The 27,513-nt window shown below is 42.4% G+C and overlaps 1 protein-coding gene across 6 annotated transcripts in view; it reads right to left on the bottom strand.

The window, feature by feature from the left end:
• The window catches only part of CACNA1G (calcium voltage-gated channel subunit alpha1 G), a 341,842-nt gene that overhangs the window by 126,154 nt on the left and 188,175 nt on the right, over positions 1 to 27,513 (bottom strand). For all 6 annotated transcript variants that reach the window (XM_073588056.1, XM_073588061.1, XM_073588058.1 and 3 more), the window contains 7 exons: positions 20,380 to 20,531; positions 18,222 to 18,331; positions 13,830 to 13,963; positions 10,182 to 10,252; positions 9,677 to 9,755; positions 9,476 to 9,597; positions 709 to 1,047 (listed from right to left, as the gene is read on the bottom strand). In XM_073588056.1, the coding sequence (XP_073444157.1) occupies positions 709 to 1,047; positions 9,476 to 9,597; positions 9,677 to 9,755; positions 10,182 to 10,252; positions 13,830 to 13,963; positions 18,222 to 18,331; positions 20,380 to 20,531 (1,007 nt within the window). The remainder of the gene's footprint in view (positions 1 to 708; positions 1,048 to 9,475; positions 9,598 to 9,676; positions 9,756 to 10,181; positions 10,253 to 13,829; positions 13,964 to 18,221; positions 18,332 to 20,379; positions 20,532 to 27,513) is intronic.

Genomic DNA, 27,513 nt, shown 5'->3' with positions numbered 1-27,513 from the left:
TGAAAATCCCTATTATAATTGCCAGACCTGAATTAACAAGCATTTTTCACCTACTGTGTCCCCCCATTTCCTTGTAGATTGTAAGCTTGCGAGCAGGGACCTCACTCCTAATGTCACTGTTTGAATTGTCTTAACTTGTGTTGAATTTATTGTCTGTACATGTCCCCGCTTAATTGTAAAGTGCTGCGGAATATGTTGGCGCTATATAAATAAAAATTATTATTATTATAGAACATAAAAGAAGAATGGTCAGGTTACTTCTTTATGGATTTTGAATTCTGAAGGGCTTAAAAGAAGTGACAAAAGATTGAACATATGCACAGAAAGTTGTTTTAGCATTGCTCTGAATATGTTCACTCTTTTTGACGGTTTTGCACTTTTACAGACGGGTTTCAGACAGAATCCACATAAAAAAGAAGCCGTATTTCTTCTAAGAACAAATTTCAAAGTGTGGCATACAGGTAAAAAAGAACATTGCTGTGATGTGGACTTGGTCACAGGTTAATGTTTTCTGGATTCCCTCAGAATCTCCTTCTTCAGTGCAATGTATGATAATGCATGTCTCATTATTACAACTCCCTTACGTATGCAGTATTAGGGCACACAGCCATTACACAGAAGAATTATATAAGCATACATATACAAACATACTTTCATCATTCCTGCAACATATTGACCTGCAGCCATTACCTGAGTATAAATTCTTACCATGGGATGTACTAATGACTGAGAGTCAACCTTATCTTTCACAGAATTCATGTATCCGTAAGGACTATCCTGAGTGTAGCTGAGGTCTCTCCCAGCCCATAGGAAATTATCATTATCCGGACTCTGAATGTTCTGAATTTGAAATTCTAGCTCCATCTCAGCCTCAAGTTCAGCCTCCTCTTTGGCTTCTTTGTTGCTTTCTTCTAGGTGTTTCATCAATACCGCAATCACCACATTGACTAAGACAAACTGTGCTGTCAGCACAAAGGAGACAAAGTAGATTGGGGAGATGACCGTGTTGTAACAGGTGGACTCCTCGTTGCAATCACGCAGTGTGTCCTAATGACAGAAATGACATTCATGTTATATTCCACTTTAGGAAATACGCTCTCCTATTGTGTCACCTACTATAGATGCTCTTAGGAATTTCTTTTTCTCTGCAACATTCTCAGACAGGATACCAATTCACATGATAAGTAGAACCACGTAAATTAGAAATATATACATTAGAAATTCTCAAACAATAAATAGAATATAATGTAAATCTTTATTCAATTATACAAGGTTAAAAATGCATTAAGTAAATTAATATCAAATTTTTTAGTATAGATGTCTTCTTTCAATATGCATTATGCACCAATGGGTGAAAAATATATTTAAATGCACATGAAGGTAGCAACAAAGTTCATGCTGAAATTACATATATATTCATATATTGAAGAGATAATGAGATAGAGAAACAGCAGGGTGGTAACTACTTGTATTTAAGTCTCCTCCTACTGGAATGGCACCAAGTCCTGACACGCGTTTTGGCATCAGCCATCGTCAGGGGCGTAGCGTAAGACAATGAGGGGAATACAATTAAACAATGCCAACCCAATCAGAGTATTAGGTTTTAAAAAACACTGGATTAACTGCGGCGCATATTGACACACCCACTGCAGCTGGGTGCATCACACGCCACGTCACAACCCTGGGGCAGGTGATGCAAGCGAACTCCCGATCACGGTGTTTCACAGAACTGCACTGACGAGGGGCAGTTCCCTGAAACAGTGTCTGGATAAAAGCCAAAACCAATATCTCAATTTGCAAAGTCATATTTCAAGGCTCGTTAAAGGGTCAATATTGACTTTTAGGATTGCTACTTCCAATAGGTGACTCTAGAGTTCTAGTACTCTTCTTCTCTGAAGAGAAAATTGACATATTTCTTACAGGAGCATTGCAAGTCTTAAAATTCTCCTCATCTTGGCATGTCAGGCTTGACATGTCACTCTCCACATGGAGAGAGGTTGCCCTTTTGACTCCCATCTAGAGAAGGCCCCCTGAGTGTTCCTGTGTGGCTCCCTGACACTCACAGCCAGAGGGCTGGAGTCCTCACCTTTGTATTTGAGAGTTAACCCTTACCGTCCTCTTTGCTCCCAGCTTGTACTGTTGTATGTCCTGTGCAAGAGAGGTAAGGGTTAAGTCCCTCATAGTGCTCCCCATGTGATCTCTGGCTTATCACATCCACTCCATAGACTGCAGTAAGGATTCCCACCCCCTCCTGTCAGCTCCTGCCCATATGTGATGTGGATCTCTGCATGTGGAGTAGAGGTGGGAGAAAACTTTTTTCTAATGTTCCCAATTTATTGCTTGATCAACTTCTATTACGTGTTACGATAAGCTTCATTGCAACAAGTATTGTCAGGCTATGTTTACGCAACTGTAATATTTGTCCAAGTGCTGTCTATGAAAAAAAAATAAACCCGACCTCAGACATAGCACTAGGAGCAATGTTATGGGATTGAGCTATTTAGATTACAGATTGAAAATGTCTGTGTGAGGAATGTCACAGCACCCATCGGTCTCTTCTGTATTTTGGATCACACTCGCCTGTTGAAGTCTATGGGTGAGCAAAAATAAAAAAATTGGATCCCATATGAATCATCCGTATAGCATCCGATTTTTATGAATACATTTTCATTACTAACACAGGACACGGTATTTCTTCTTTTAAATTTTATTCAATTCTGATGTATAAAAATGGATGCCATATGGATGACAATATAGATAGAAAATTGTCTTTTTCTGGATGAAAATATTGATTTTTTTTTATACACTCATGTAAACTTAAATCACATAAGCAACTGCTTTTTATAAAGTGATAAAATTAATATTATGTAGAATTAAAGGGTAATAGAAAGCCAAAAGTAACTTTCATACTAAATTTAATTCATAATCTAATCACTTTTCTAATATATTTCAGTTAAAACATTTCTACCATTCCCTCTCTAACTTCCTGTCTGCTTGGGTTTTTTTTTTTCCAGTGACATTTTGTTTGAGAATCCCAGTGCATTTTGGGATACTCACACGGGACATCATTATGGGGTAGAGGCTGCGGTCGCTGCCAGAGCTGCTTTCCGCACCATGAAAATAAGTGTCATCTGTTTCAGAGACTGGAATGGTCCCTGCTGGGTCATCTCTTCTCCTTAGAGCCAGCAAGGGAGCGCACTGTCACTGTGCATTCAATGGAATATAGCATAAAAAGCTCAGCATGCACTGATGAATCTCAAACAAAATGTCATGGGACGTTAAAAAAAAAATACTGAAAGTCAGAATGTAGAGGGTACGTTAGGGAATTTTTCATTGAAGTATATTAGAAATCAACATTAGATTATTACACTGAATACAGTAGATATACATTCAATTCAAAATTCACCTTTGCTTTCGGACTGCCCCTTTAAGTTCAGCTGATTGGTTCGGCCCTCCACAGCAGTGCCAGTTTCTCATGTGGCCCATTGGGAAAATTAATTGCCTACCCCTGATCTAGAGTGATACACTTTCATAGTAGTTTAGAACATTTAAAGGGAATGAGTTTGATTAAAAGTGTTGTCCATTAAGATACATATGTAAAGTTGTTATAATTTTAACATTGTAGTTTCTTATTTTAGATCCAGAAATCTTTACTTGATGCTGCCATATATTGATGCACACATAGTCTGCTAAGCAAAGTGTGTATGCTTTATGGTAGATGCCATGAATGGGAGTTAACAATTTATAAATATTGCACTCTCTTTGAACAAATTATATCGTGTATTGCATTGCTTTCCAGCGTTATTGGTAACCCTCCATACACATTAAGCCATCTGAAGTGAAATAGAGTTGACATCTGTCGTGTAATCGTCAGCTTTAGGACTCATTCTGATGTCCGTTTTTCTCGTATGAGTGCTAGCCTTGATTCTCAAGGATAAAACTCATACCTGTTCACATGTCCTTGTATTTTTATGGACCGAGTAATCTGCACAATATCACAGAGACAAGTCTCCTTTTTAAAAGGAGAGGCTTGAGAAAGGTCCATCAATTAACTTTTATTATTCGAGAAAAACTGCTGAAACTCTTGTGGTTAGAACTGAAACAATTCCCAAACTCTGATGAAAAAATGATAAGAAACATTGATGAAACTTGAAACACTTTTTGCATACGAGAAATAACACTGACATCTGAATTAGCTTTTAAAACTATAATGTCATGACTCTTGTGACCCTACAAAAATCTACACCGCAAAGCTATGTTGTGTGCCACAGCGCGTAGAGTGAAAAAACAGAATATTTTCTAACTTTTTATGTGACAGCTCTTCACAGATTACAGTAGATCACTGGATTTCTTAGCAGGGATAAACCCACAAATCAGTTTATCATAGAGGCACCCTTCTAACAAAAAAAGTGTTATTTTCTTCAATAGTAACTGAGTTGCAGTACACTAGAGCGTGGATCTATGAGGTTTTGTCTTAGCTTATATCTTTCCGTCCTAAAGGTACTGTCACACTTAGCGATGTACCAGCGATCCCGACCAGCGATATGACGCGGTCAGGATCGCTGGTGCATCGCTAAGTGGTCGCTAGTGAGCTGCCACACAGGCAGATCTCACCAGCGACATAGCAGGAGTCGAGGGTCGCTACTTACCTGTCAGACGTGGCGATCCTGCGTCCTCCCGCCCGGCTCCACGCGTCGCTCGTCGGCGCCACAGGAAACCCAGCAGGAAGCTGACGACGAGAAACAGCCCAAGCATAACCAGCGGGGGAGCCGGTCGGAGGTAAGTATCAGACATAGCGATATCGCTAGCAATATCACTGCTACGTCACAAAAACCAGTGACGTTACAGCGATATTGCTAGCAATATCGCTTAGTGTGACAGGCCCTTAAGACAGTTCACTGATAGTCAGGTTTCTGTGGGACTCCAGCTGACCTCTCCTCGTGATGTTATTTATAAGATACTGTCATTTCATTTATATCTTAGGCCGGGTTCACATAAGCATAAAAAAAAATTTGTTCAGAGTTTCATCCAGAAAAGTGGGATGATTATTTCCACACTTGTGATCCGTGTGCGATCCATTTTTTTTTTTACAGCAGCTATTAATCATTTACAAGACCATTTACAGTTTCCTAAGTTAAGGCTCCGATACATTTAGCGATGCACCAGCGATCCCGACCACGATACGACCCGGTCAGGATCACTGGTGCATCGCTAAATGGGCGCTAGTGAGCTGCCAAACAGGCAGATCTCACCAGCGATGCAGCGATAAGCGATCTGTTGGCGGTCGCTCTTACCTGTCACACCGCAGCGATGATGATGACTTCCGCCTGCGTCCATGCGTCACTAGTCAGCGCCAGCGGAACGCCAACGAGGAGAAAATGGCCCAGGACATTCGAGCGCGATCAGTGATATCCAGTGGGGGGGGGCGGTCGGAGGTATGTGTCACACAAAGCGAGATCGCTAGTGATTTCGCTGTTGCGTCACAAAATCGGTGGTGCTTTAGCGAGATCGCTAGCGATCTCGCTATGTGTAAAAGGCCCTTTACAGAACTGCAATGTACCTCTGCTTATACTGAGGCTTTGATTTTTACACACCCATACACTTAAATGGGTCTCAACAGCTTTATGAATGAAACGAGTGCATGTTGTGATTTTTTTTCACACACAGATTCGATCAGTGTAAAAAATTGTTCATCTGCACTGTCCTATTGAATAACATTAGTCTGAGCGCTGTTGTTTTTTTTCACAGCATTTGTCATTGTTTATAGGGCACTTTTTGTACTGACGGTACAATTGTTTATTCCTTATGTTATTGTCTGTACAAAAGGACTAATACAAATTCTAATAATATGATGCATAAAATATATTATTTATGAAAATTTGCAAAATATGAACTTCCAATGAGGGCTTTTTAACATTTCCATGATTTTCCCTCAGGACTGACTGAACTTCTATAGAAATAACTCTTAATGAGGAAAGCAAAATATCAGGGGAAATGTTCAGTGAGAAGTAAATGTTCCTCTATGCAGTTGGAAATTACACTGCAGATATCAGGAACTTGCAGTACTGAATCATTAAAATGCCTTAAAAGTTTAGTCTATGGATCCCTATCCCTGATAAACCCAATTATAAGAGCAGAATAATCTTGCCATACCATGGGGATTATTTCCATAGAGGGGCACAAGAAGAGAATAGAAACACTAATGGAACCTAGTTTCAGTGAGTTATGTATTTTCAGCCCATTTATATAATAATCTCCAGCTCAAGGGGAGATACATGAGATCTGTCCAATATTACAGTGTATACCGTACAGCTAAATCATTCAGTCTAACATTAGTGGGAACTGAGAGATGCTGGATTTTCAAATATTCTTTAAAATTGGAATTTCATTGAAACGTGCTATGTACTTATAACCAAAAAAACATGCAAAAAAGTATCCCACATAGAATGTGGCAAGTGTTGCATCTTATTCACAATAAAGTTAAAATTGCTTAGTTGCAATACCAGACACAACTAATAGACAAGAAAGGCACTGTTCAAAAAAACAAAAACAAAAAGTAGTTTCTTAAAATCCTGGAAATCTAAAATGGGTATTCTCAAATTTGGAAGTTACCGCCTATCTATGGGATAAGGAATAACTACCCTGTTGTTGGGGGTTCGACAGCTGGGACCCCCATTATCCTGAGAACCAGAGATCTGAAGTGCCCCATATGAATGGAGCACTGGTTAATAATTCACACTGCTGCTCCATTTATTGATAATGGGAGATAGCCGAGCATTGCGCTCCCAGCGGCCATACCCCATCTATGGGGGAGTTATCCCCTATTCTACAACCCCCGGGACCATCTTAACGGTCCCAGCCCAGAAACGTGATAGTTTGATGGAGTGCTGGGGCCCTGTCCAGTCTTGCACATAATCGGTACTGCAGTGTAGCCACGTTGATTTGAACAGACGGGGCTGCAGTACCGGGCACAGACACAATTGTAAGGATGCCTTTGCATCTCCATCATACTGATGATTTAATAGATATATGCCTTAGTGTATCCTGCATGGGTTTGTAACTAAAATACAGCCATCATGTGGTTGGATGACCACAAGGTAGACCAAGTCATTTGTACATATGTGGGTTAATAGAGGGGGACACCTAGTTGTATATCCTGTAGAGGGTGGGTGGATATTAATGGAGAATGATGCCACGTTACACACTAACCAATATAGTGGAGAGCAGCTCGTGCTAACAGTCAGCGACCACATCGAAGCACTGTCCAGGAATGTATATTGTGAAGTGGGTGATGACAAGCAAGGGAGGGAGAAAGAAGCCGTCTCATCCAAATTAATTCCAATGTGACATGTGACAAGACCGCTGCCCTTAAAGGGGTTATACGGGACTAATTTATTTGTTTACTATGGGCCTAGGAACTACAGGCAGGTAGTTACTAACTACCTTCCTGTCCTGCCAAACACCAATCTCTGCCGGCTCTGATCGGTCACTGACCGCTCCTGCCAGCGATTCGGCTGGCAACGCTTTTATTCTGCTCTGTGGTGTGGTGTGACTGCCGATATCATGCTGGTTAACAGCCGGCTCCCTACTGCCTAACTATTTGAGCTGGCTGTCAATCAGTATAGTATCGGCAGTCACGCCCCATTGACACAGCAGCCTGGAAGAGGAAGAGCTGCTCTGTTGATGTGAAGCAGCAGATTCACCGGAAGAAGAGGGCTATGACTGCTCTGAGCAAATATCTGCCTGTTAGTTCTTAGGCCCATATTAAAAAAATCTTTATACATAATTGCCTTAAATTGTCCGTCATCCACTTCTGACTGGATGTCCCCAAATCCCACAATCCACCACGCCGCACCGGAAGTACGCCGACCACCATTTTGGTACACCCGAGTGATGCCGCTCGGATTCAGGATGCAGCTGTGATCCTGAACGCCGCTGGGATCCCAGCTGCCACTCGGATCCAGGCTGCCACTGCGATCCTGACCGCTGCTGCAATCCCGACCTCTGCTGGGATCCCGGCCGCTGCTTGGATCCCAGCCGCCGCTCGGATACCAGCTACCGCTCAGATCCAGGCCACCGCTGCGATCCCAACCGCCGCTGGGATCCCAGCTGTCGCTCGGATCCAGGCTACTGCTGCGATCCCGACCCTCGCTGCGATCCTGACCGCCGCTGGGATCCCGGCCGCTGCTTGGATCCCAGCCACCGCTTGGATCCAGGCCCCCACTGCGATCACAAGGCTGTGAAACAGGTGTAATGAAAGGGGTATAACGAGAGGGGTGTAATGAAGGGGGGTGTAACAAGAGGGTGTAATGAAGGGGGACCAATGAGAGGATGCTGCCGCCGGACCCCAACCAGGACCCACCGCCTGACTACACACGCCGTATCCCGCCGCTGCCTGCCCACACACCTCCATGCAGTCACAGTCAGCAGGAAAGACCGCGGCTCGAGGCCTGTGCTGGAGATTGGGTGCGGCCACTCTCTGGTGGCGCCGCACACCATATCCAGCACAGGCTGCAAAACACCGTCTTTCCTGCCGGCTGTGAGAGGGGTGTAACGAGAGGGTGTAATGAGGGGGGAGTAATGAGAAAGAGGGATGCCGCCACTGGACCCCTGCCAGGACCCACCGCCTGACTACACACGCCGGATCCCGCCGCAGCCTGCCCACCCACCTCCGTGCAGGAAAGACTGCGGCTTGAGGCCTGTGTTGGAGATTGGGTGTGGCCACCCTCTGGTGGCACCGCACACCATCTCCAGCACAGGCCGCAAAACACCCTCTTTCCTGCCAGTTGTGACTGCCTGCCAGTTGTGACTGCACGGAAGTGGGTGGGCCACCACCCCCAGCGTCACAAGGGTGGGCCACCACCCCCAGCGCCACAAAGCTGCCCCCATCGTGATGTTACTGCCCTCCCGATGCGATAGCATCAGGCACACATCTAGTATATATATATTCCCGTAAAGCACCTTGAAAGGGACTCTGTCAGCACAGAATGACTGTGTAAACCAAGTATAGGTGCTTATTGTACACTTGGCGAGGCCAAACTGTTCAATACACCTTCCCACCAACTTGTTTTCCATGTATTTCTTCCCTTCTCTGGCTGTATAACACCAAAGCTGTCAATCAAAGAGGTAGGGGGGGCTGGAAATAGAAGGAATATAAGTGGTAGATCCGAGGATGCACTTAGATGTTTGGTCGCGCTATGATGCACCGAGCGCATGTACTGAACAGTTATTCTATGCTGACAGACTTCCTGAATGCATTTTCTATTGCAGTCACCGTCCTGGGCCAGGCGATCTACTAGTATAAAATGTGACTGTAACAAATATCACAGACTGATATGAATGGTAGATATATAGTAATATCCAATGGGGACCATCATTTTTTACATAAAAAATTACTCAGGTAGTTAATTTGGTTAATAGGTTTTCTGTACAAGTATTTGCATGTTCAAATATTTGGGTGTTTTTGTTTTTTTACCTTCATAATCCCATTCCAATTATCGCCTGTAGACACCCGGAAGAGAGTTAGAAAAGCCATTCCAAAGTTTCTAAATGTGGCATGTCTCCCAAGACCTTCACATGGATGATAGTCATCACACTCTATGGAAAACACCAAGAGCAGATTAAAAGTGTGTTATTCTTCAATCCCAGGAAAGTCATCATTTTTCTGTACACTTACCCAAGTCACCAAACAATTCCACCCCCAAGGCAGCAAAAATGAAAAATAGCAGCATAAAGAGAAGACCGAGGTTCCCCACCTGTAAGGATAGTAAAGACATACAGGTATCACTGTGTGAGACTCGCTTATAGCAGAGCTCTCAACCCTGTGGCTCTACAGCAGTCACAATTAAACTACAACTCCTAGCGTGTCCTGAAATCTTCATCATTCATTTGCCATATCATATGGTAGACATGTTTTTAGGATTGCAGTAACTACTATTGACTTGGTCAGAGTATAAATGTTTTCTTTTAAATATTATTCTTTAATATTCTTCTTTGTAAGTTTCTGTGTGCCACCTTATAGTGCCTCCAGCAGAAATAAACATCTGTATAAAATCTGATGTGTACAGTATGGCTTCAATTGGTGCTGTTTTACGGCTTTATACAACTTGGAGTTTGTATGCAGCCATATACATGAGCTCTTAGTATGCCACTGCAGAAAATATGGTTTGTCTTTTCTGTACCTGAGGAAGAGCTTGTAGGACAGTATCCAGCAAAGCCCTCATCCCAACAGCCATCTTCAGCAACTTCAGGACTGGAGGATGACAGCAAAATTATTACTAAGAAACAAAAAACTCAACAAATGCAATACCAGATACAAGAACAGCATTCTAAAAACTTAGGGGCCCCGTCACACATAGCGACTCACCAGCGATCCCGACAACGATATCAACATGTCAGGATTGCTAGTGTGTTGCTACATGATCGCTGGTGAGCTGCCAAACAGGCAGCTTCACCAACGATCAGGACAGCAACACGCGGGTAACAAGCGACACACGTCGCTTAGTTACCCACTGTGTACCTTAGTTACCAGCGCGCTGGTGCAGGGAGCTGGTAACTAAGGTACACATCAGGTTTCTAAGCAGCACGTGGCACTTAGAAACCAGATGTGTACCTTGTTTACCAGCTCCCTGCACCAGCGCGCTGTTAACTAAGGTACACAGTGGGTAACTAAGAGCCGCGCGGCGCTTAGAAACCTGATGTTCACCTTGGTTACCAGGTCCAGCTCGCTGATCGCTGGTCTCCTGCCTGCCACATGCAGTGATGCGTGCTGGGGAGCGGGAGACCAGCGATCAAAAAAATGTCCTGGCCATTCCAGGACGATCAGTGATACCCGGCAAGGAGGCCGATCGCTGATAAGTGTCACACACAGCGATCTCGCTGGTGAGATCGCTGTTGCGTCACAAAACTTGTGACTCAGCAGCGATCTTGCTAGCAAGATCGCTGTGTGTGACGGGGGCTTTAGATGGCTATCTAATTGTAAGTGGTGTATGTGGGGGAGGGAGGGAGAGGGGCTATAGACTCACAATTAGGTTGCATAGTCATAATCCCAGCACCCACTAACACGGATAGACTAAGGCTGACCTGTAGTCACCATTTTTTGGGGTCTACAATATTTATCATTTTACAGTGGCATGGAAAAGTTTGGGCACCCCTGGTCAAAATTACTGTTATTGTGAATAGTAGAAGAACCCATGGCTGCAGTTTTTTGGCACAAGTTTAGAGGAGGCTGGGTTCTATAAAGCTGGGAAATGTGCATCACCTGGCCTTTCCTAACAATGATAGTTATCTGAGCACACAAATCTCCAAGGGTGTCCCAAACATTTACATCGGCCCATTTTCCTTTTTGTAATTTTCAAAATGGAAAAATTGCAATATACTGTACATATACACTCACTGGCCACTTTATTAGGTACACCTGTCCAACTGTGTGTTAAGACTTAATTTCTAATCAGCCAATCACATGGCGGCAACTCAGTGCATTTAGGCATGTAGACATGGTCAAGACAATCTCCTGCAGTTCAAACCGAGCATCAGTATGGGGAAGAAAGGTGATTTGAGTGCCTTTGAACGTGGCATGATTGTTGGTGCCAGAAGGGCTGGTCTGAGAATTTCAGAAACTGCTGATCTACTGGGATTTTCACGCACAACCATCTCTAGGGTTTACAGAGAATGGTCCGAAAAAGAAAAAAAATCCAGTGAGCGGCAGTTCTGTGGCCGGAAATGCCATGTTGATGCCAGAGGTCAGAGGAGAATGGGCAGACTGGTTCGAGCTGATAGAAAGGCAACAGTGACTCAAATTGCCACCCGTTACAACCAAGGTAGGCAGAAGAGCATCTCTGAACGCACAGTGCGTCGAACTTTGAGGCAGATGGGCTACAGCAGCAGAAGACCACACTGGGTACCACTCCTCTCAGCTAAGAACAGGAAACTGAGGCTAAAATTTGCACAAGCTCATCGAAATTGGACAGTAGAAGATTGGAAAAACGTTGCCTGGTCTGATGAGTCTCGATTTCTGCTGCGACATTCGGATGGTAGGGTCAGAATTTGGCGTAAACAACATGAAAGCATGGATCCATCCTGCCTTGTATCAACGGTTCAGGCTGGTGGTGGTGGTGTCATGGTGTGGGGAATTTTTTCTGGGCACTCTTTGGGCCCCTTGGTACCAATTGAGCATCGTTGCAACGCCACAGCCTACCTGAGTATTGTTGCTGACCATGTCCATCCCTTTATGACCACAATGTACCCAACATCTGATGGCTACTTTCAGCAGGATAATGCGCCATGTCATAAAGCTCGAATCATCTCAGATTGGTTTCTTGAACATGACAATGAGTTTACTGTACTCAAATGGCCTCCTCAGTCACCAGATCTCAATCCAATAGAGCATCTTTGGGATGTGGTGGAACGGGAGATTCGCATCAGGGATGTGCAGCCGACAAATCTGCGCCAACTGTGTGATGCCATCATGTCAATATGGTCCAAAATCTCTGAGGAATGCTTCCAGCACCTTGTTGAATCTCTGCCACGAAGAATTGAGGCAGTTCTGAAGGCAAAAGGGGGTCCAACCCCTTACTAGCATGGTGTACCTAATAAAGTGGCCAGTGAGTGTATTTGTTTGCCTAAAATACAAAGAAACTGTGTCACCTTTAACTTTAGGCCTTTTGGAGATCATTTCATGTTCAACTTGCTTAACTGTTCAGAATCACAGTAATTTTGCCTGGGGGTGCCTAAACTTTTACATGCCACTGTATATATGAAAAGCAGGACTCATGATGGCATAAAGGGCTATAAATTATGATGTTTGTGTACTATTAGCATATCTATGCTTGCAAACAACAGGAAGGGGCTCTAGCGGTAGATGTAGGGGAAGTGGAAGAGGAGTACAGCAACAAAAGTCCCTTAGTAGCTATCTAAAAAGTCTACTATATCTAGAAGTGGCAATTCATCTAGTGAAATTTGGCACAAAACTGTAATGTCACATTAGTTTTGCATATCTATTAGCTGATAAAAAGGTTGGGTTTTTGGCATTATTACACCTGGTTTTTAAGAGGTAGCAAAGCTTAGTGAGGAGGGGCTGGCAAATTTACTCTAATTTCCTCCACCCAATTGGCGTAAGTTGAGACAAAAATGTCCTTCAGTTCAGAACTGGAGTACAATTCATATGCTGGTACACTACAGCTGTACAACGTGTCAAATTAATTAAGAAGTGCACATCTCGTAAAGGGATTGTCCGAGCATATGTGTTTGATGACTTATCTATAGGATCAGTGTGGGTCAAACATCCAGCGCTCACACTGATTAGCTGTTTTTGGCTCAGGCGGATGGATGTGAATACGTTGAACTAAACTGCTGAGTGCAGCTCCATTCAACGTATGGGGGACATGGCCAGCTGTTGCAAGATACTGCAGTACAGCAACTGCTGGCATCGGCTGCTACACATACTGAATGGAGATGAGCAAAAAACAGCTGACTGTCAAACCCCCACTGTTCTGCTATTTATGACCTATCCTGTATATAGTGCTATCCTTTGGATATGCAATGTCTTTTTTCTGCAGTTACTGTATAGCACTACTATCCTGTAAATAGGTCATCAAATACATATGCCCAGACAACCTCTTTAATGAATTTGGCATCTTACTCCGCTGGACTCTTCATCCAGACTGATATACAGAACATCAGTCTTGATGAATCGGTTGAGTAGTGTTTGCTTAGTCCTGCAGTAAAGCTTTACAAGAACAGCGATAAATACATAATTGGACTGCTACATACTGTTTATCATAAGCTAATATTTCAAATATTAATGTACCATCAAGAATTAAATTACGTACCCCTCGCAATTCTCAGAACTCTCATAATGCGGATAATTGTCGGGTTTATAGGCAATGAAGCATTCACTTCAATCTCTTCCAATGTAATCCCCATAATTGAAAGAAGAACAATTGCTAAGTCCAGTTGATTCCATCTGTAAGACAGATATTTCAAGAATAAAAAGATTGTTAAATGTTGTTAGTAAGATCTCCGAAAAATAAGGGCCACCGGGGTCTAGCAGCTGGGATTCCCAACAATGAGCTGATATCTGTAAGTTAGGTGGCACAGTGGCTCAGTGGTTAGCGCTGCAGCCTTGTAGCGCTGGGGTTCTGGGTTCAAATTCCACCAAGGACAACATCTGCAAGGAGTTTGTATGTTCTCTCCGTGGTTGTGTGAGTTTCCTCTGGGTACTCAGATTTCCTCCCACGTTCCAAATATATACTGATAGGTAATCTAAATTGTGAGCCCCATCGGGGACAGCGATGATAATGTATGTAAAGCGCTTGTGGAATTAATGGCGCTATATAAATGAGTAAAATAAATAAAAGCTAGTAACAAAAGTTTAAAGTGGTTTTCTAGATTGAAAATATTAATTGGTTCTTGTCTGAATTTGTCATCAATATCCAATCAGTGGATGAGTTGACTCTAGGCATTGCTGCTGATCAGATGTGTGATCTACCACAGTCACTGTGCGCTGCTGCCATTTTTGCTCTGTTCACCTGTCTAGTCTACATAGTAGCGGCTGTGTTGGGTATTACAGCAGTGTTCCATTGAAGAGAACGGGATATCGCTGCAATGCCCAGCATATCTGTTACTATGTAGACCACACTACAGGTTGGGCCATTTATAAAGTTGGATCCAAAATGGCCGCCATGGTCACCACCCATTTTCAAATGTTTTCCCCCTCCCATATACTAATGTGCCACAAACAGGAAGTTGCTATCACCAACCATTCCCATTTAATTTAGGTGTATCCATATAAATGGCCCACCCTGTATTATATAGCATAAAAGGTAGGGGAGGTGAAAGCTTTCAGATCCTCTTTTGACGAAGCTTACAGAACAATATTACATCCTGAATTTGTAGAGTTGCAAATGAAATGTGGATAAGGATCAAAAGGTGTCTAACACACTTAATAAATATGCTATCCTGCATCTGAGCCAAAAGTTTAAGTGAGAATAATTCTTGCATCTTTAGGATAGTCAATATGCATCTAAGTATTAGTTTTGTTACAAGCACTTTAGACTCAACTCCCAATATGTCACATGATGTTAAGTAGACAAAGGCAGGGGTGGGATTCAGCCAGTTCACCCCGGTTCGGTGGAACCGATTGTTAAAAAAGCAGCCGGTTCCCCGAACCGGTGAGATCCAGAGCCGCGATCAGGTACTTTGATGTTGCTGCAGGCAAGGAGCAGGAGCAGAGGAGGACTCTTGCTCTGCTTCCCGCCGGATACCGCGCATTGATACGTGCTCTGCTCTGTCTGACTCTGACTACTGGACAGAGCACAGCACACCCCGGCGGCCCCCGTGCACTGATTCCTGCGGCGCAGTGCGGCTATTGGCGGGTAACTGGAGCTCGCTGGAGGAGTCACCGTGCGCCGCTGCCCAGTCAATGTGAGCTGAGCCTGAGCCTGGAATCGTCTGTGTGTGGCCTGCCTCTCTTGGCCTGCTGCTCTGCCTTTGCTGTGTTCCAGAATTTCTATCCCCGGCGGCCCGGTCACCGGCGGTGCAGGCGTGATTTGCTTTCTGGAGCAGGACGGGCGGTGCGGGGCCTGGCCATTCAGGAGGCCTCAACTGCGGGATTACTTCAGTCTTCAGAGTCAGACGCGTCGCAGCCTGTGTATGGTACAGGCCAATGCCAGGTCAGTTATTGTATGTGCTGCCTATTGGGGACCTGTGCAGTGCTGCCTATTAGGGATCTGTGCTGCCTACTAGGGACCTGTGCCTGTCTATTGGGGACCTGTGCTGCCTATTGGGGACCTGTGCTGCCTACTAGGGACCTGTGCTGCCTATTGGGGACCTGTGCTGCCTTTTGGGGACCTGTGCCTGCCTATTGGGGACCTGTGCCTGCCTATTGGGGACCTGTGCTGCCTATAGGGAACAATGCTGCCTATTGGGGACCTATGCCTGCATATTGGGGACCTGTGCTGCCTATTGGGGAACGATGCTGCCTATTGAGGGCCTGTGCTGCCTATTGGGGACCAATGCTGCCTATTGTGGACCTGTGCTGCCTATAGGGAACAATGCTGCCTATTGGGGACCTGTGCTGTCTATAGGGAACAATGCTGCCTATTGGGGACCTGTGCTGCCTACTAGGGACCTGTGCTGCCTATTGGGGACCTGTGCTGCCTATTGGGGACCTGTGCTGCCTTTTGGGGACCTGTGCCTGCCTATTGGGGACCTGTGCCTGCCTATTGGGGACCTGTGCTGCCTATAGGGAACAATGCTGCCTATTGGGGACCTGTGCAGCCTATTGGGGACCTGTGCTTCCTATTGGGGACCTGTGCTGCCTATTGGGGACCTATGCCTGCCTTTTGGGGGACCTGTGCTGCCTATTGGGGACATTTACCTGCCTATTGGGGACCTATGCTGCCTACTGGAGACCCATGCTGCCTATTGGGGACATTTACCTGCCTACAGTATACAGTATTATAGTATGGGATGTGACATCACCGCACAGTATACAGTATTACAGAATGTAATGTGACATCACCAGACAGTATACGGTATTATAGGATAAGATAAGATATTATAGGATAAAGTTGTGTGTAAATGGGTGTGGCTTAAAATGGATGTGATTTTCCTACACACAAACACAGAACCTGTTGTTAAAAATTTGAATCCCACCCCTGGAGAAAGGTCTATAGTTTTATCTACGAAAATGGTGCAAGCATATTTCGCAGTGCTTTACAATTTCAAAGGTACGTGTACAAACAATATCAGACATTACAGAGTAACACATAGTTCTACAAATCACACAAGCGGAGAGAGGGTCCTGCTTATAGGAGACTGGAGGAAATAGTGTGACATACGAGGTAAGAAAGTGCACGTATTGTATGGTCCAGCCATCAGTGTAATAAATAAGGGTATTCATTGAAGCAGCAAGAACCGATCACCAGCCAGTATCTGTTTATATCCACATAACAAAGTGTCATCAAGTCCATGGAGGTTTGTGAGAAAAAATGATAGATAGGACCAGATTTTGGAGACGCAAAGGAAGGGAGAACAGGGAATAGTAAGTTTAGTGAGTGTAAAGACATGTATTTTTGGCACTCTGAAAACTGTGGATTCTGGGAATTACCCAGATTGTCTGTGGTAGAGCATTCCAGAGAACTGGTGCAGCATAAGAAAAGTCTTGGAGACAGAATAAGGAGGTACAGATTATGAAGGTTGTTAGTCTTAGGTGAATGTAATAAGTTATACTAAGTCTGCCATAAATTTTATTGGATCTATAGCTTTGTGATTCTGAAAAGCATTCAGTACTTCGAAATAAAAAAAACAACTATTTGCCAAAATGGCACAATTTTGGCACACTTCTGGGTTGTTTTAGTTTATGTGTGTATGCATGGACACGATAACCCTTGAGGTCCATTCCAACTCTAACATTCTGTAATTCTATGGTTTTTGGCAGCATGCCTGTATATCTGTCATAAATCACAATACGATATAAATAAAGCCTTACACAAGAAAAACTTGACCCCAATTCATCAATACCTCTTAATAAATCAGGAGTCCCTGACAAGTGATGTGTGCCTCTTTGCGCCATGCCAGAAATCTTGCTTCAGTCCGTGACTGGAATAAGATTTCTGCCATAGGGAACATTGCAGCTTGTTATGAATTAGATGAACTATGCAGTCAAGCCCCTGACATGCCCTTGCCCCTCACCAAAATGGCCAGAGCTGGTAGAAACTGGCATGAAAATGACAAAAGTCGCCAAGTTTTTGTGCAACTATGAGTAGGGACAAAATTTTGCTATTTTTCAAAGCCGTGTACGATGCTGTTGCTGTCAAATTTGCTTTGATGAATCACAACCACAATGTGCAGGACTAGACCTTATTTCCACTACAGTGTGAATAATATGGAACAGTATTCTTTTGTATATAGAACAGTACTATTCTAAACAGAGAAGCAATAAAAAGGGTTTCTTTTACCTTCTACAGTATGGATCAAGGAGAATATTGAAAAATATATAGTATTTCGGGGGAAATGTCTATGTAATATAATACACTTACTCTCCTAGTTTTTCCTTACACGTACTGATGTAAAATACTGTCCAAAACTCAAGTGTGAATAAAGCACATTACAGCGGCTACAATTTCTCAGCTGCCTCTTCCGTCAAACACAAACCTGTCGACCACAAAGCCATCTAAATTTATAGAAATAACAACTATTTCAAAATAAGATATTTGTACCTGTCTTTAAAAAAACGTCGGAATCCAAATGCAACCATTTTACACCCCGACTCTAGGACAAAAATTAAGGTGAAAATATAGTTACAGATCTTCAGGGCCTCATCCAATACCTAGAAGAAAACAATCAACATTAGCTTCTTTTTAGCCAAAACCTTTGCATCAATGCTTGTGAACACAGATTTGTAAAAAATTGTGTTTTTTTTTATTAATAGGCTTAAGATTCTTCATCCATTGGAGCAACTTGAACATTAAAAGTGTTGCCCATCTCTAGAGACCTTTTTTTTTTAAATTAAACGTTTGTTTTGGGGGCTAAAAAATCATTTATGCTATTGGGTTTCTTTCAAATGCTGCACCTTTTGCGCTTTACAGAACATTTGCCGCCTTGTACATTCAACTCTGATGTGGTCTGCGGTCGCAAATCAGCTGAGAGGTACTCAGAAAAGAAATATAAAAGAATGGCAAACTTTCCATCTGACCGTCATAACGGGCAGAGTGATGGATTCTCAGCATAAGACAGAACCTACAGAAGGCAAACAGAGCCACATTTTTAAATGAAACCCAATTGCAAAAATGTTTTTAAGCCCAAAACACATGCATTTAGGTAAAAAAGTGTTCCCAAATGTGGACAACCCTTTAAAGACGACTAGGCCTGCTACAACGGCAATTCTAGATTATTCAAAATACTATATCATCAACAGACCCGTAGTAATTAGTGATGAGTGAGTATACTCGTTGCCCGGATTTCCCCGAGCATGCTCTGGTGTCCTCCGAGTGTTTTGGCGTGCTTGGAGATTTAGTTTTTGTCGACGCAGCTGCATGATTTGCGACTGCTAGACAGCCTGAATACATGTATTCACCCTGTCTACAAGTCGCAAATCATGCAGCTGTGACAACGAAAACCAAATCTCCGACACCAGAGCATGCTAGGGGAAACCCGAGCAACGAGTATGCTCGCTCATCACAAGTAGTAATCTAAAAGAATATTTTCCTGAATGTCTTCAACACAGATTCCAACCAATGAACTCAGGTGAATTTTTCGAGCAAAGGAGATATACCTCAAGTCTATGCTTTCTGCTAAGGATACATCAAATGCTAAGGTTTCAAGATGGTACTCAAACGTTCTCCTTGGTGTATGCCCCGACTGTAATGGGTAACATGTAATTCATCAGTGTACACTTTTCACTAAATCTGCACCTGTTTAGGAGCTGCATTTTGAAGAATGACAAATTCTACAAAGCTTTTAGGTTATCCAAAGTGTACACACTATATATATATATATATATATATATATATATATATATATATATATACATATTGCATTATAGTCATGAAGGAATGGATACAGGCATTTTTAACACTTTAGTAAAAAAAAAAATAAAAAAAAACAAACTTTTTTTAAATTTTAAAATCATATGCAAATGGATATCAGTGTTTACGGTAGCCATCAGAAACCTAGATGATAGTTTTAAAATAGCATGTTTATGTGTATGTCCTAGCATATACTGAATATCTAAAAATATGCTAAAAATATACTGAAAATGTCATATAATCTTGGTGGATGCACTTTGTCGTCCTCCACAGCGAGAGATCTCCACTGTGGCTCATAGCGTAAAGTAAAGTCAGTCCAGTCATCAATTTATCAGCCATATGATTTAAATTACAGAGTGGGGAGTCTTTTAGAGGCAAACATCCCCTTCTAGGGGTTTTCTTATCATCTTATAAAGAGTACAATTGCAAAATGCTTGTAAAAACAAGAAACTTTGCAATGTATCTCTCAAAAGTAGATGGATTTTCAATTCTATAGTGTACTGGTCATTCCCATAGTTACCGTCCACCTCATCAGTCTATCAGTGGTGGACGGTCTCCTGGGTAAGGAATGTGTGCTTGCAGGCTCTTTGCTGTGCAGCTTGCAGGCGCCCCTCAGAAATGACTGGATCACTAGATCTGGCCAGCTTCAGTGCCCCCCTCCGATGCATGCAGTATCAAGAGTGAACAGTTTAGGCCAGCTTCGTGATGCCGCTGGTTTGAACTGTCAATCCTCAGCAAGCAGGAAACAAGTAGTCAGTAGTAGTAGCAGTGCGCTCCTAAAAAACAAAGATCAGATAAATAACTTTTTGAAACTAATTTTCGATATTACAAAGGTAATTTTTTCTTTTACCTTTGGCTGCTGGTAGTGTTCCATGGCCATAGTAACAACATTAAGTCCAATAACCCCGGTAATAAAAAGATCCAGGTAGTGACTTGTGCACATATGATGTATGAGAAGACGCGCATGGGAGTACTCGGAATAATAAGGCTTGCACTGGGCTTCTACAAAGAAGGCAAACACATAGTGCATTCAATTAGGACTCCTGTGCAATGTGTTACTTCTAACAGAACAAATCATTTCTGAGACCTCTGGCCACGTATGCCTTCTCCCAGTCATGCATGCACCCCATGCACTTGCAGTTGCCATGCTTTAGATCAGATAACTAATGCATAAACATAAGAGAAATAAAATTGCAAAACTTCATACACAATTAAATGTAACACATATTTCAGATTTTTATGATTGCTATTATTTTTCAAATTTGTCCCCGGTAACTAGTGTAGACATTATCTACTTGCACATAGAAAATATCCAAGTCACATTACAGATTCAGAATTCACTGTACAGATGACAAAACGTGAGGACAGATAAAAACTTCAACAAAAGGACTTGTCCCAAACACAAAACTTACGAACATCCTATGGAAGAACTTGTAGAAGAAGAGATGAAAATGCAGAGAACAGAATGAAAAGCACGGAATACATTGTGCATAGTGGAACATAAATACTGAAACTGAGAACGACTTTACCACATAATGAGTTGTGTAGGTTAAGGAATTCCAGCCATTATTATAAGAGCACCTAGGTATTCTACATGGAGTGAATGGCAGATGCTCATCTACTTGTACATTGCATTCATATTGGAGCACAATACTGGGATTTACATGATCCTATACTTTCCTGTTCCACTCAAAACACAATTGATCAGTAAAAAACTCTGAAAAACCACATTTGCATACATATTGGTTTCTGGCTATTTGGCAGCTAGGCTATATTTTGTTCATTAGCAGATCAGTATGAGCCCACAGATTGACAGTATTTGTTCCCTTCCCTGAGTCACTGCCGGATTAACAAAAATACAAAACTCCAACTTATGGAGCGCCACATAGCGATGTGCTATCAGTGGTTTCCTAGCCATTGTATAATCCTTGCTATTTTTATTGTGTTTTTCTGTAGATGTATGCATATTACTAGTACGCTGTGAGATAGTGGCAGGACAATTGCTATATTTCCCTATATATATATATACACTCACTGGCCACTTTATTAGGTACACCATGCTAGTAACGGGTTGGACCCCCTTTTGCCTTCAGAACTGCCTCAATTCTTCGTGGCAGAGATTCAACAAGGTGCTGGAAGCATTCCTCAGAGATTTTGGACCATATTGACATGATGGCATCACACAGTTGGCGCAGATTTGTCGGCTGCACATCCCTGATGCGAATCTCCCATTCCACCACATCCCAAAGATGCTCTATTGGATTGAGATCTGGTGACTGAGGAGGCCATTTGAGTACAGTGAACTCATTGTCATGTTCAAGAAACCAATCTGAGATGATTCGAGCTTTATGACATGGCGCATTATCCTGCTGAAAGTAGCCATCAGATGCCTGTTCTTAGCTGAGAGGAGTGGTACCCAGTGTGGTCTTCTGCTGCTGTAGCCCATCTGCCTCAAAGTTCGACGCACTGTGCGTTCAGAGATGCTCTTCTGCCTACCTTGGTTGTAACGGGTGGCAATTTGAGTCACTGTTGCCTTTCTATCAGCTCGAACCAGTCTGCCCATTCTCCTCTGACCTCTGGCATCAACAAGGCATTTCCGGCCACAGAACTGCCGCTCACTGGATTTTTTTTCTTTTTCGGACCATTCTCTGTAAACCCTAGAGATGGTTGTGCGTGAAAATCCCAGTAGATCAGCAGTTTCTGAAATACTCAGACCAGCCCTTCTGGCACCAACAATCATGCCACGTTCAAAGGCACTCAAATCACCTTTCTTCCCCATACTGATGCTCGGTTTGAACTGCAGGAGATTGTCTTGACCATGTCTACATGCCTAAATGCACTGAGTTGCCGCCATGTGATTGGCTGATTAGAAATTAAGTCTTAACACACAGTTGGACAGGTGTACCTAATAAATTGGCCAGTGAGTGTATATATATATATATATATATATACACTCACTGGCCAATTTATTAGGTACACCTGTCCAACTGTGTGTTAAGACTTAATTTCTAATCAGCCAATCACATGGCGGCAACTCAGTGCATTTAGGCATGTAGACATGGTCAAGACAATCTCCTGCAGTTCAAACCGAGCATCAGTATGGGGAAGAAAGGTGATTTGAGTGCCTTTGAACGTGGCATGATTGTTGGTGCCAGAAGGGCTGGTCTGAGTATTTCAGAAACTGCTGATCTACTGGGATTTTCACGCACAACCATCTCTAGGGTTTACAGAGAATGGTCCGAAAAAGAAAAAAAATCCAGTGAGCGGCAGTTCTGTGGCCGGAAATGCCTTGTTGATGCCAGAGGTCAGAGGAGAATGGGCAGACTGGTTCGAGCTGATAGAAAGGCAACAGTGACTCAAATTGCCACCCGTTACAACCAAGGTAGGCAGAAGAGCATCTCTGAACGCACAGTGCGTCGAACTTTGAGGCAGATGGGCTACAGCAGCAGAAGACCACACTGGGTACCACTCCTCTCAGCTAAGAACAGGAAACTGAGGCTACAATTTGCACAAGCTCATCGAAATTGGACAGTAGAAGATTGGAAAAACGTTGCCTGGTCTGATGAGTCTCGATTTCTGCTGCGACATTCGGATGGTAGGGTCAGAATTTGGCGTAAACAACATGAAAGCATGGATCCATCCTGCCTTGTATCAACGGTTCAGGCTGGTGGTGGTGGTGTCATGGTGTTGGGAATTTTTTCTTGGCACTCTTTGGGCCCCTTGGTACCAATTGAGCATCGTTGCAACGCCACAGCCTACCTGAGTATTGTTGCTGACCATGTCCATCCCTTTATGACCACAATGTACCCAACATCTGATGGCTACTTTCAGCAGGATAATGCGCCATGTCATAAAGCTCGAATCATCTCAGATTGGTTTCTTGAACATGACAATGAGTTCACTGTACTCAAATGGCCTCCTCAGTCACCAGATCTCAATCCAATAGAGCATCTTTGGGATGTGGTGGAACGGGAGATTCGCATCAGGGATGTGCAGCCGACAAATCTGCGCCAACTGTGTGATGCCATCATGTCAATATGGTCCAAAATCTCTGAGGAATGCTTCCAGCACCTTGTTGAATCTCTGCCACGAAGAATTGAGGCAGTTCTGAAGGCAAAAGGGGGTCCAACCCCTTACTAGCATGGTGTACCTAATAAAGTGGCCAGTGAGTGTATATATATACACACACACACACATCTTAGCCAGGAAAAGCTACGCGAGGTATAAGGAATCCAGGAAAACTGAATATCCCTAGTAAATTATACTTTGCCAATTGCTTTGGTAACTCCGAGAGTTTTGTGGAAACATATGTACGTTTGCCAGTGAGGCGCATCATTCAAGTGTTTGGAAAGGTTCATTACTGGATTTAGAAATTAGTTCAGTGTGTGCACTTTAAATGGGGAGGCAAAAGGTGATGGGGAGGCAGAAGGTGATGGGGAGGCAGAAGGTGTCTAAGATACTCTGTGTTAAAGATCACAGATGCTCTGCATTGGTGCTATTAGTGTGAGGTAACACACATCCTTTTGGCTTCTTTTTTGAGTGCTGAAGGCCAACAGTATAGTTGAGGAAGCCATTGGCTAACTACTAATCAGCCAAGAAAGGGGTTTATTTTGTGTTTTGTTCCTGTCTCTGCCTGCACCAGTCCCACTTTGCCTGCAGCTACACAGTTAATCTTTCACAACATATATACGTAGTTTAGCGTTCATGTCCACTAGGGCACTAAATCACCTCCGATCAGCTCCTTCTTTGTTGATCGGCGGTCGTAAACGATATACACTGAACAAACTGGAATAGATTGCTCAGTGCGCACACTCATTTGTACAGTACAAAATATAATTTCACCTGGCCATCCAGCATTTTTCAGGTTCGTTGGGTGATGATCAGCAGTGTAGCAATAATGGATCAATCAGTTGTAGTTTGAAGCAATCATGTACAGAGCCAGCAAGGAGCTCACATGTATTCTTTCTCTATGTGAAAATAATCATGTAATCATTCATACCAATAATGTGATTGCTTCAAAGCAACTAGTAACACTGAAGAATATTATCATAAGAAAATGAAGGGCTCAATGACAGACCAAACATTCTTAAACAGGACCTGTCACTTGCTCAAAAAATTATGTTAAACACCTTGTAAAAATCTCTGGGCTACTCTGATTGTCTTTTTTTCCTTGTTTTTTTTAGTGTCGCTCCATTGATGAGATATTCACATTTGTTACATTTGGAGCTCTATGTGAATCTCTGCTTGTAGTGCAACAACTGGGAGTTTCTATAGAGTCTTTTCTATGGGTGTGCGCTTTCACCCCAACACATTCATCCCAACCTCAACTGCAGCTCATATAGTACTCTAGGGATCTTATACTCTGCCAAGCTGTGATTGGCAGCATCTGAGAAGAAGGGGTAAAAGCGCATGACCCCTGAGAAGACTGTCAAGAAACAACCAGTTGAACTATAAGCAGAAATTTCACATACTGCACACAAAAAACAAAAAATGTGAATATCACTGCAATGAAATGACACAGCATAAAATGGAAAAAGCAGCAGAATCAACAGGGCTCAAGGATTCTTTTTACAGGGTATTTAACTCAATTTTATTAAGTGATAGGTCCTCTTTAAGTATATTATATTGCTGATGGCTAGGAATTCTGATTATTACCTATTATCTTTCAACACATCCTCCTGCAGTAATAAAAAAAAAATCTACCAAACCGTTCCATCAGTACAGTGTCAAGTAAAAGTATGCGCACCCCTAGGCAAAATGACTATTATTGTGAACAGTTAAGCATGTTGAAGATGAAATGATCTCTAAAAGGTCTAAAGTTTCCCTTTGTATTTTAGAAACAGAATATATTTGTCATTTTTTACATTTTAAAAATTACAAAAAGGAAAATGGAACGATGCAAAAGTTTAGGCACCTTGTAGATTTTTGTGCTCAGATAACTTTGACTAAGGTTTCATACCTTAATTTCAGGGTAATGGCTTGTTCACTATCTCGACAGGAAAGGCCAGGTGATGCAAATTTCCCAGCTTTATAAAAAAAAAACAAGCCTCCTTTAACCTTGTGCTAACAGCAGCCCTGGGCTCTTCTAAGCAGCTGACTAGCTCTTTGAAAATGAATATGGTGGAGGACCACAAAGTAAAAGAAGGCTATAAGAAGCCTTTTTAAGCTAAATTTCAGTGAGAGCTGCTCATAGGATTGCTAGAGAGGCAAATCAGAACTCCTGCACAAATATAGCCTTCATGGAATAGTCATCAGAAGAAAACCTTTCCTGCTTCCTCATCATAAATGTCAGCATCAGAAGTATGTAAAAGAACATTTAAACAAGTGCGATGCCTTTTGGTAACAAGTCTTGTGAACTGATGAGGTTAAAATAGAACTCTCTGGCCACAATGATCAAAGGTATGTGTGGAGAAAAACACAACATCATCTGTAAAAAAGCTGAAGTTGAAAAGAGGATGGCTTCTACAAATTGATAATGAACCAAAACACACGTAAAAATCCACAATAGACTACATCAAAAGGCGCAAGCTGAAGGTTTTACAATGGCTCTCACAGTCCCCTGATCTGAACACCATTGAAAATCTATGGCTAGACCTCCAAATTGCAGTGCATGCAAGACGACCCACAGAACTGGAAGAATTTTCCAAGGAAGAATGGACGAAAATCCCTCAAACAAGAATTGAAAAACTCTTGGTTGGCTGCAAACAACGTTTACAGGCTGTGATACTTGCAAAAGGGGGTGCTTCTAGGTACTAACCATGCAGGGTGCCCAATTTTTTGCATCAACAATTCAACTTTTTGTAGTTTTTAAAATGTAGAAGATGAATATATATTATATATATATAACTTTAGATCTTTTAGAGATCATTTCACCTTCAATTTGATTAACTCTTCATAACAACAGTAATTTTGACCAAGGCTGCCCAATCTTTTACATGCCACTGTAAGTATACAAAATGGAAATGACAAAAATACCAGAGATATTTCCCAACAATTTTCCTCTGATTTGTCTTACTAAGCTATATGTTTAAAGTCAGAACCTAAGTACCGTATATCTTATGTAAAAGGCAAACAATGCAATTACTTGTTTTTGCCAACGAGGATTAAAAAAAATAGCTCTATGTGCCAGCAGTGTATAGACAGAAATCATAGGACCCCAGAGAATAGCTCAGAATTGACCCCCTCCCTCTACTTAGGGCTCTGACAAATGTATTACATTTGTATTAAGTTGATACTATTTATAATTTCCTAACACATAGAGCTCCAAATCGCCTGATTTCATTCACTCATAGAAATAAATGAAAACACTCTGGCTGCCTGCAGCCATTACTACTGTAAGGGGGAAGACATTCCTTTTAGTTTTATGTTGGGAACGCTATGCAATATCCTTTCTCTAATGGTAGCTGCAGGAAAAAGGTAGGACTGTGTCAAAATGGCTGTCCATTTGGTCCAAGAATACGAATCGCACAATATTATGTATCCTCAATTCTAAATGCAAAATAAAAAAGTGATTGTTTCTCTCAACAGTTTTTGTGTTTTACGTTCTTTATCTTAAAATACGATATAATCCACTAAATTCAGGATTTCTCTAAAATGAAGTTTTTTTTCACGTGTTCATCTGACTAGTTGTACTAGTTCGTTTCATTTATTTAGTTAATAGATTAACAATAACAGACTATAGAGCACGGGTCCCCAATTTCTGTTTGCCAGCTTGGTGCGCTACTATCAAATCTAGTCAACCACTATGAAGATCCGGTGACCAGATGGTGACTTCGTTCTGTAGATAAGAGCAGATCAAGATGCACATATACTGACCACTGGGGTAATAGGTTAATATTTTAAGCTGGAGAAAGGATTATATTGCCAGGTAGAGGGTTGTTTGCTTGAAGCTGGATGAGATGGCATTCTGGCATCAGGCACTCCCTGCACACTGATTGGGGCAAGGTGGGAATTTCTAGATGTAAGAATACTACCTACAATGGAG

Source organism: Dendrobates tinctorius, unplaced genomic scaffold (assembly GCF_039654945.1).
Source record: "Dendrobates tinctorius isolate UK_male_01 unplaced genomic scaffold, ASM3965494v1 ptg000103l, whole genome shotgun sequence".
In the NCBI taxonomy this organism is placed as follows: Eukaryota; Metazoa; Chordata; class Amphibia; order Anura; family Dendrobatidae; genus Dendrobates; species Dendrobates tinctorius.
Note: the sequence above shows the minus strand (reverse complement) of the source record. Positions and strands in the feature narration are given on the sequence as shown.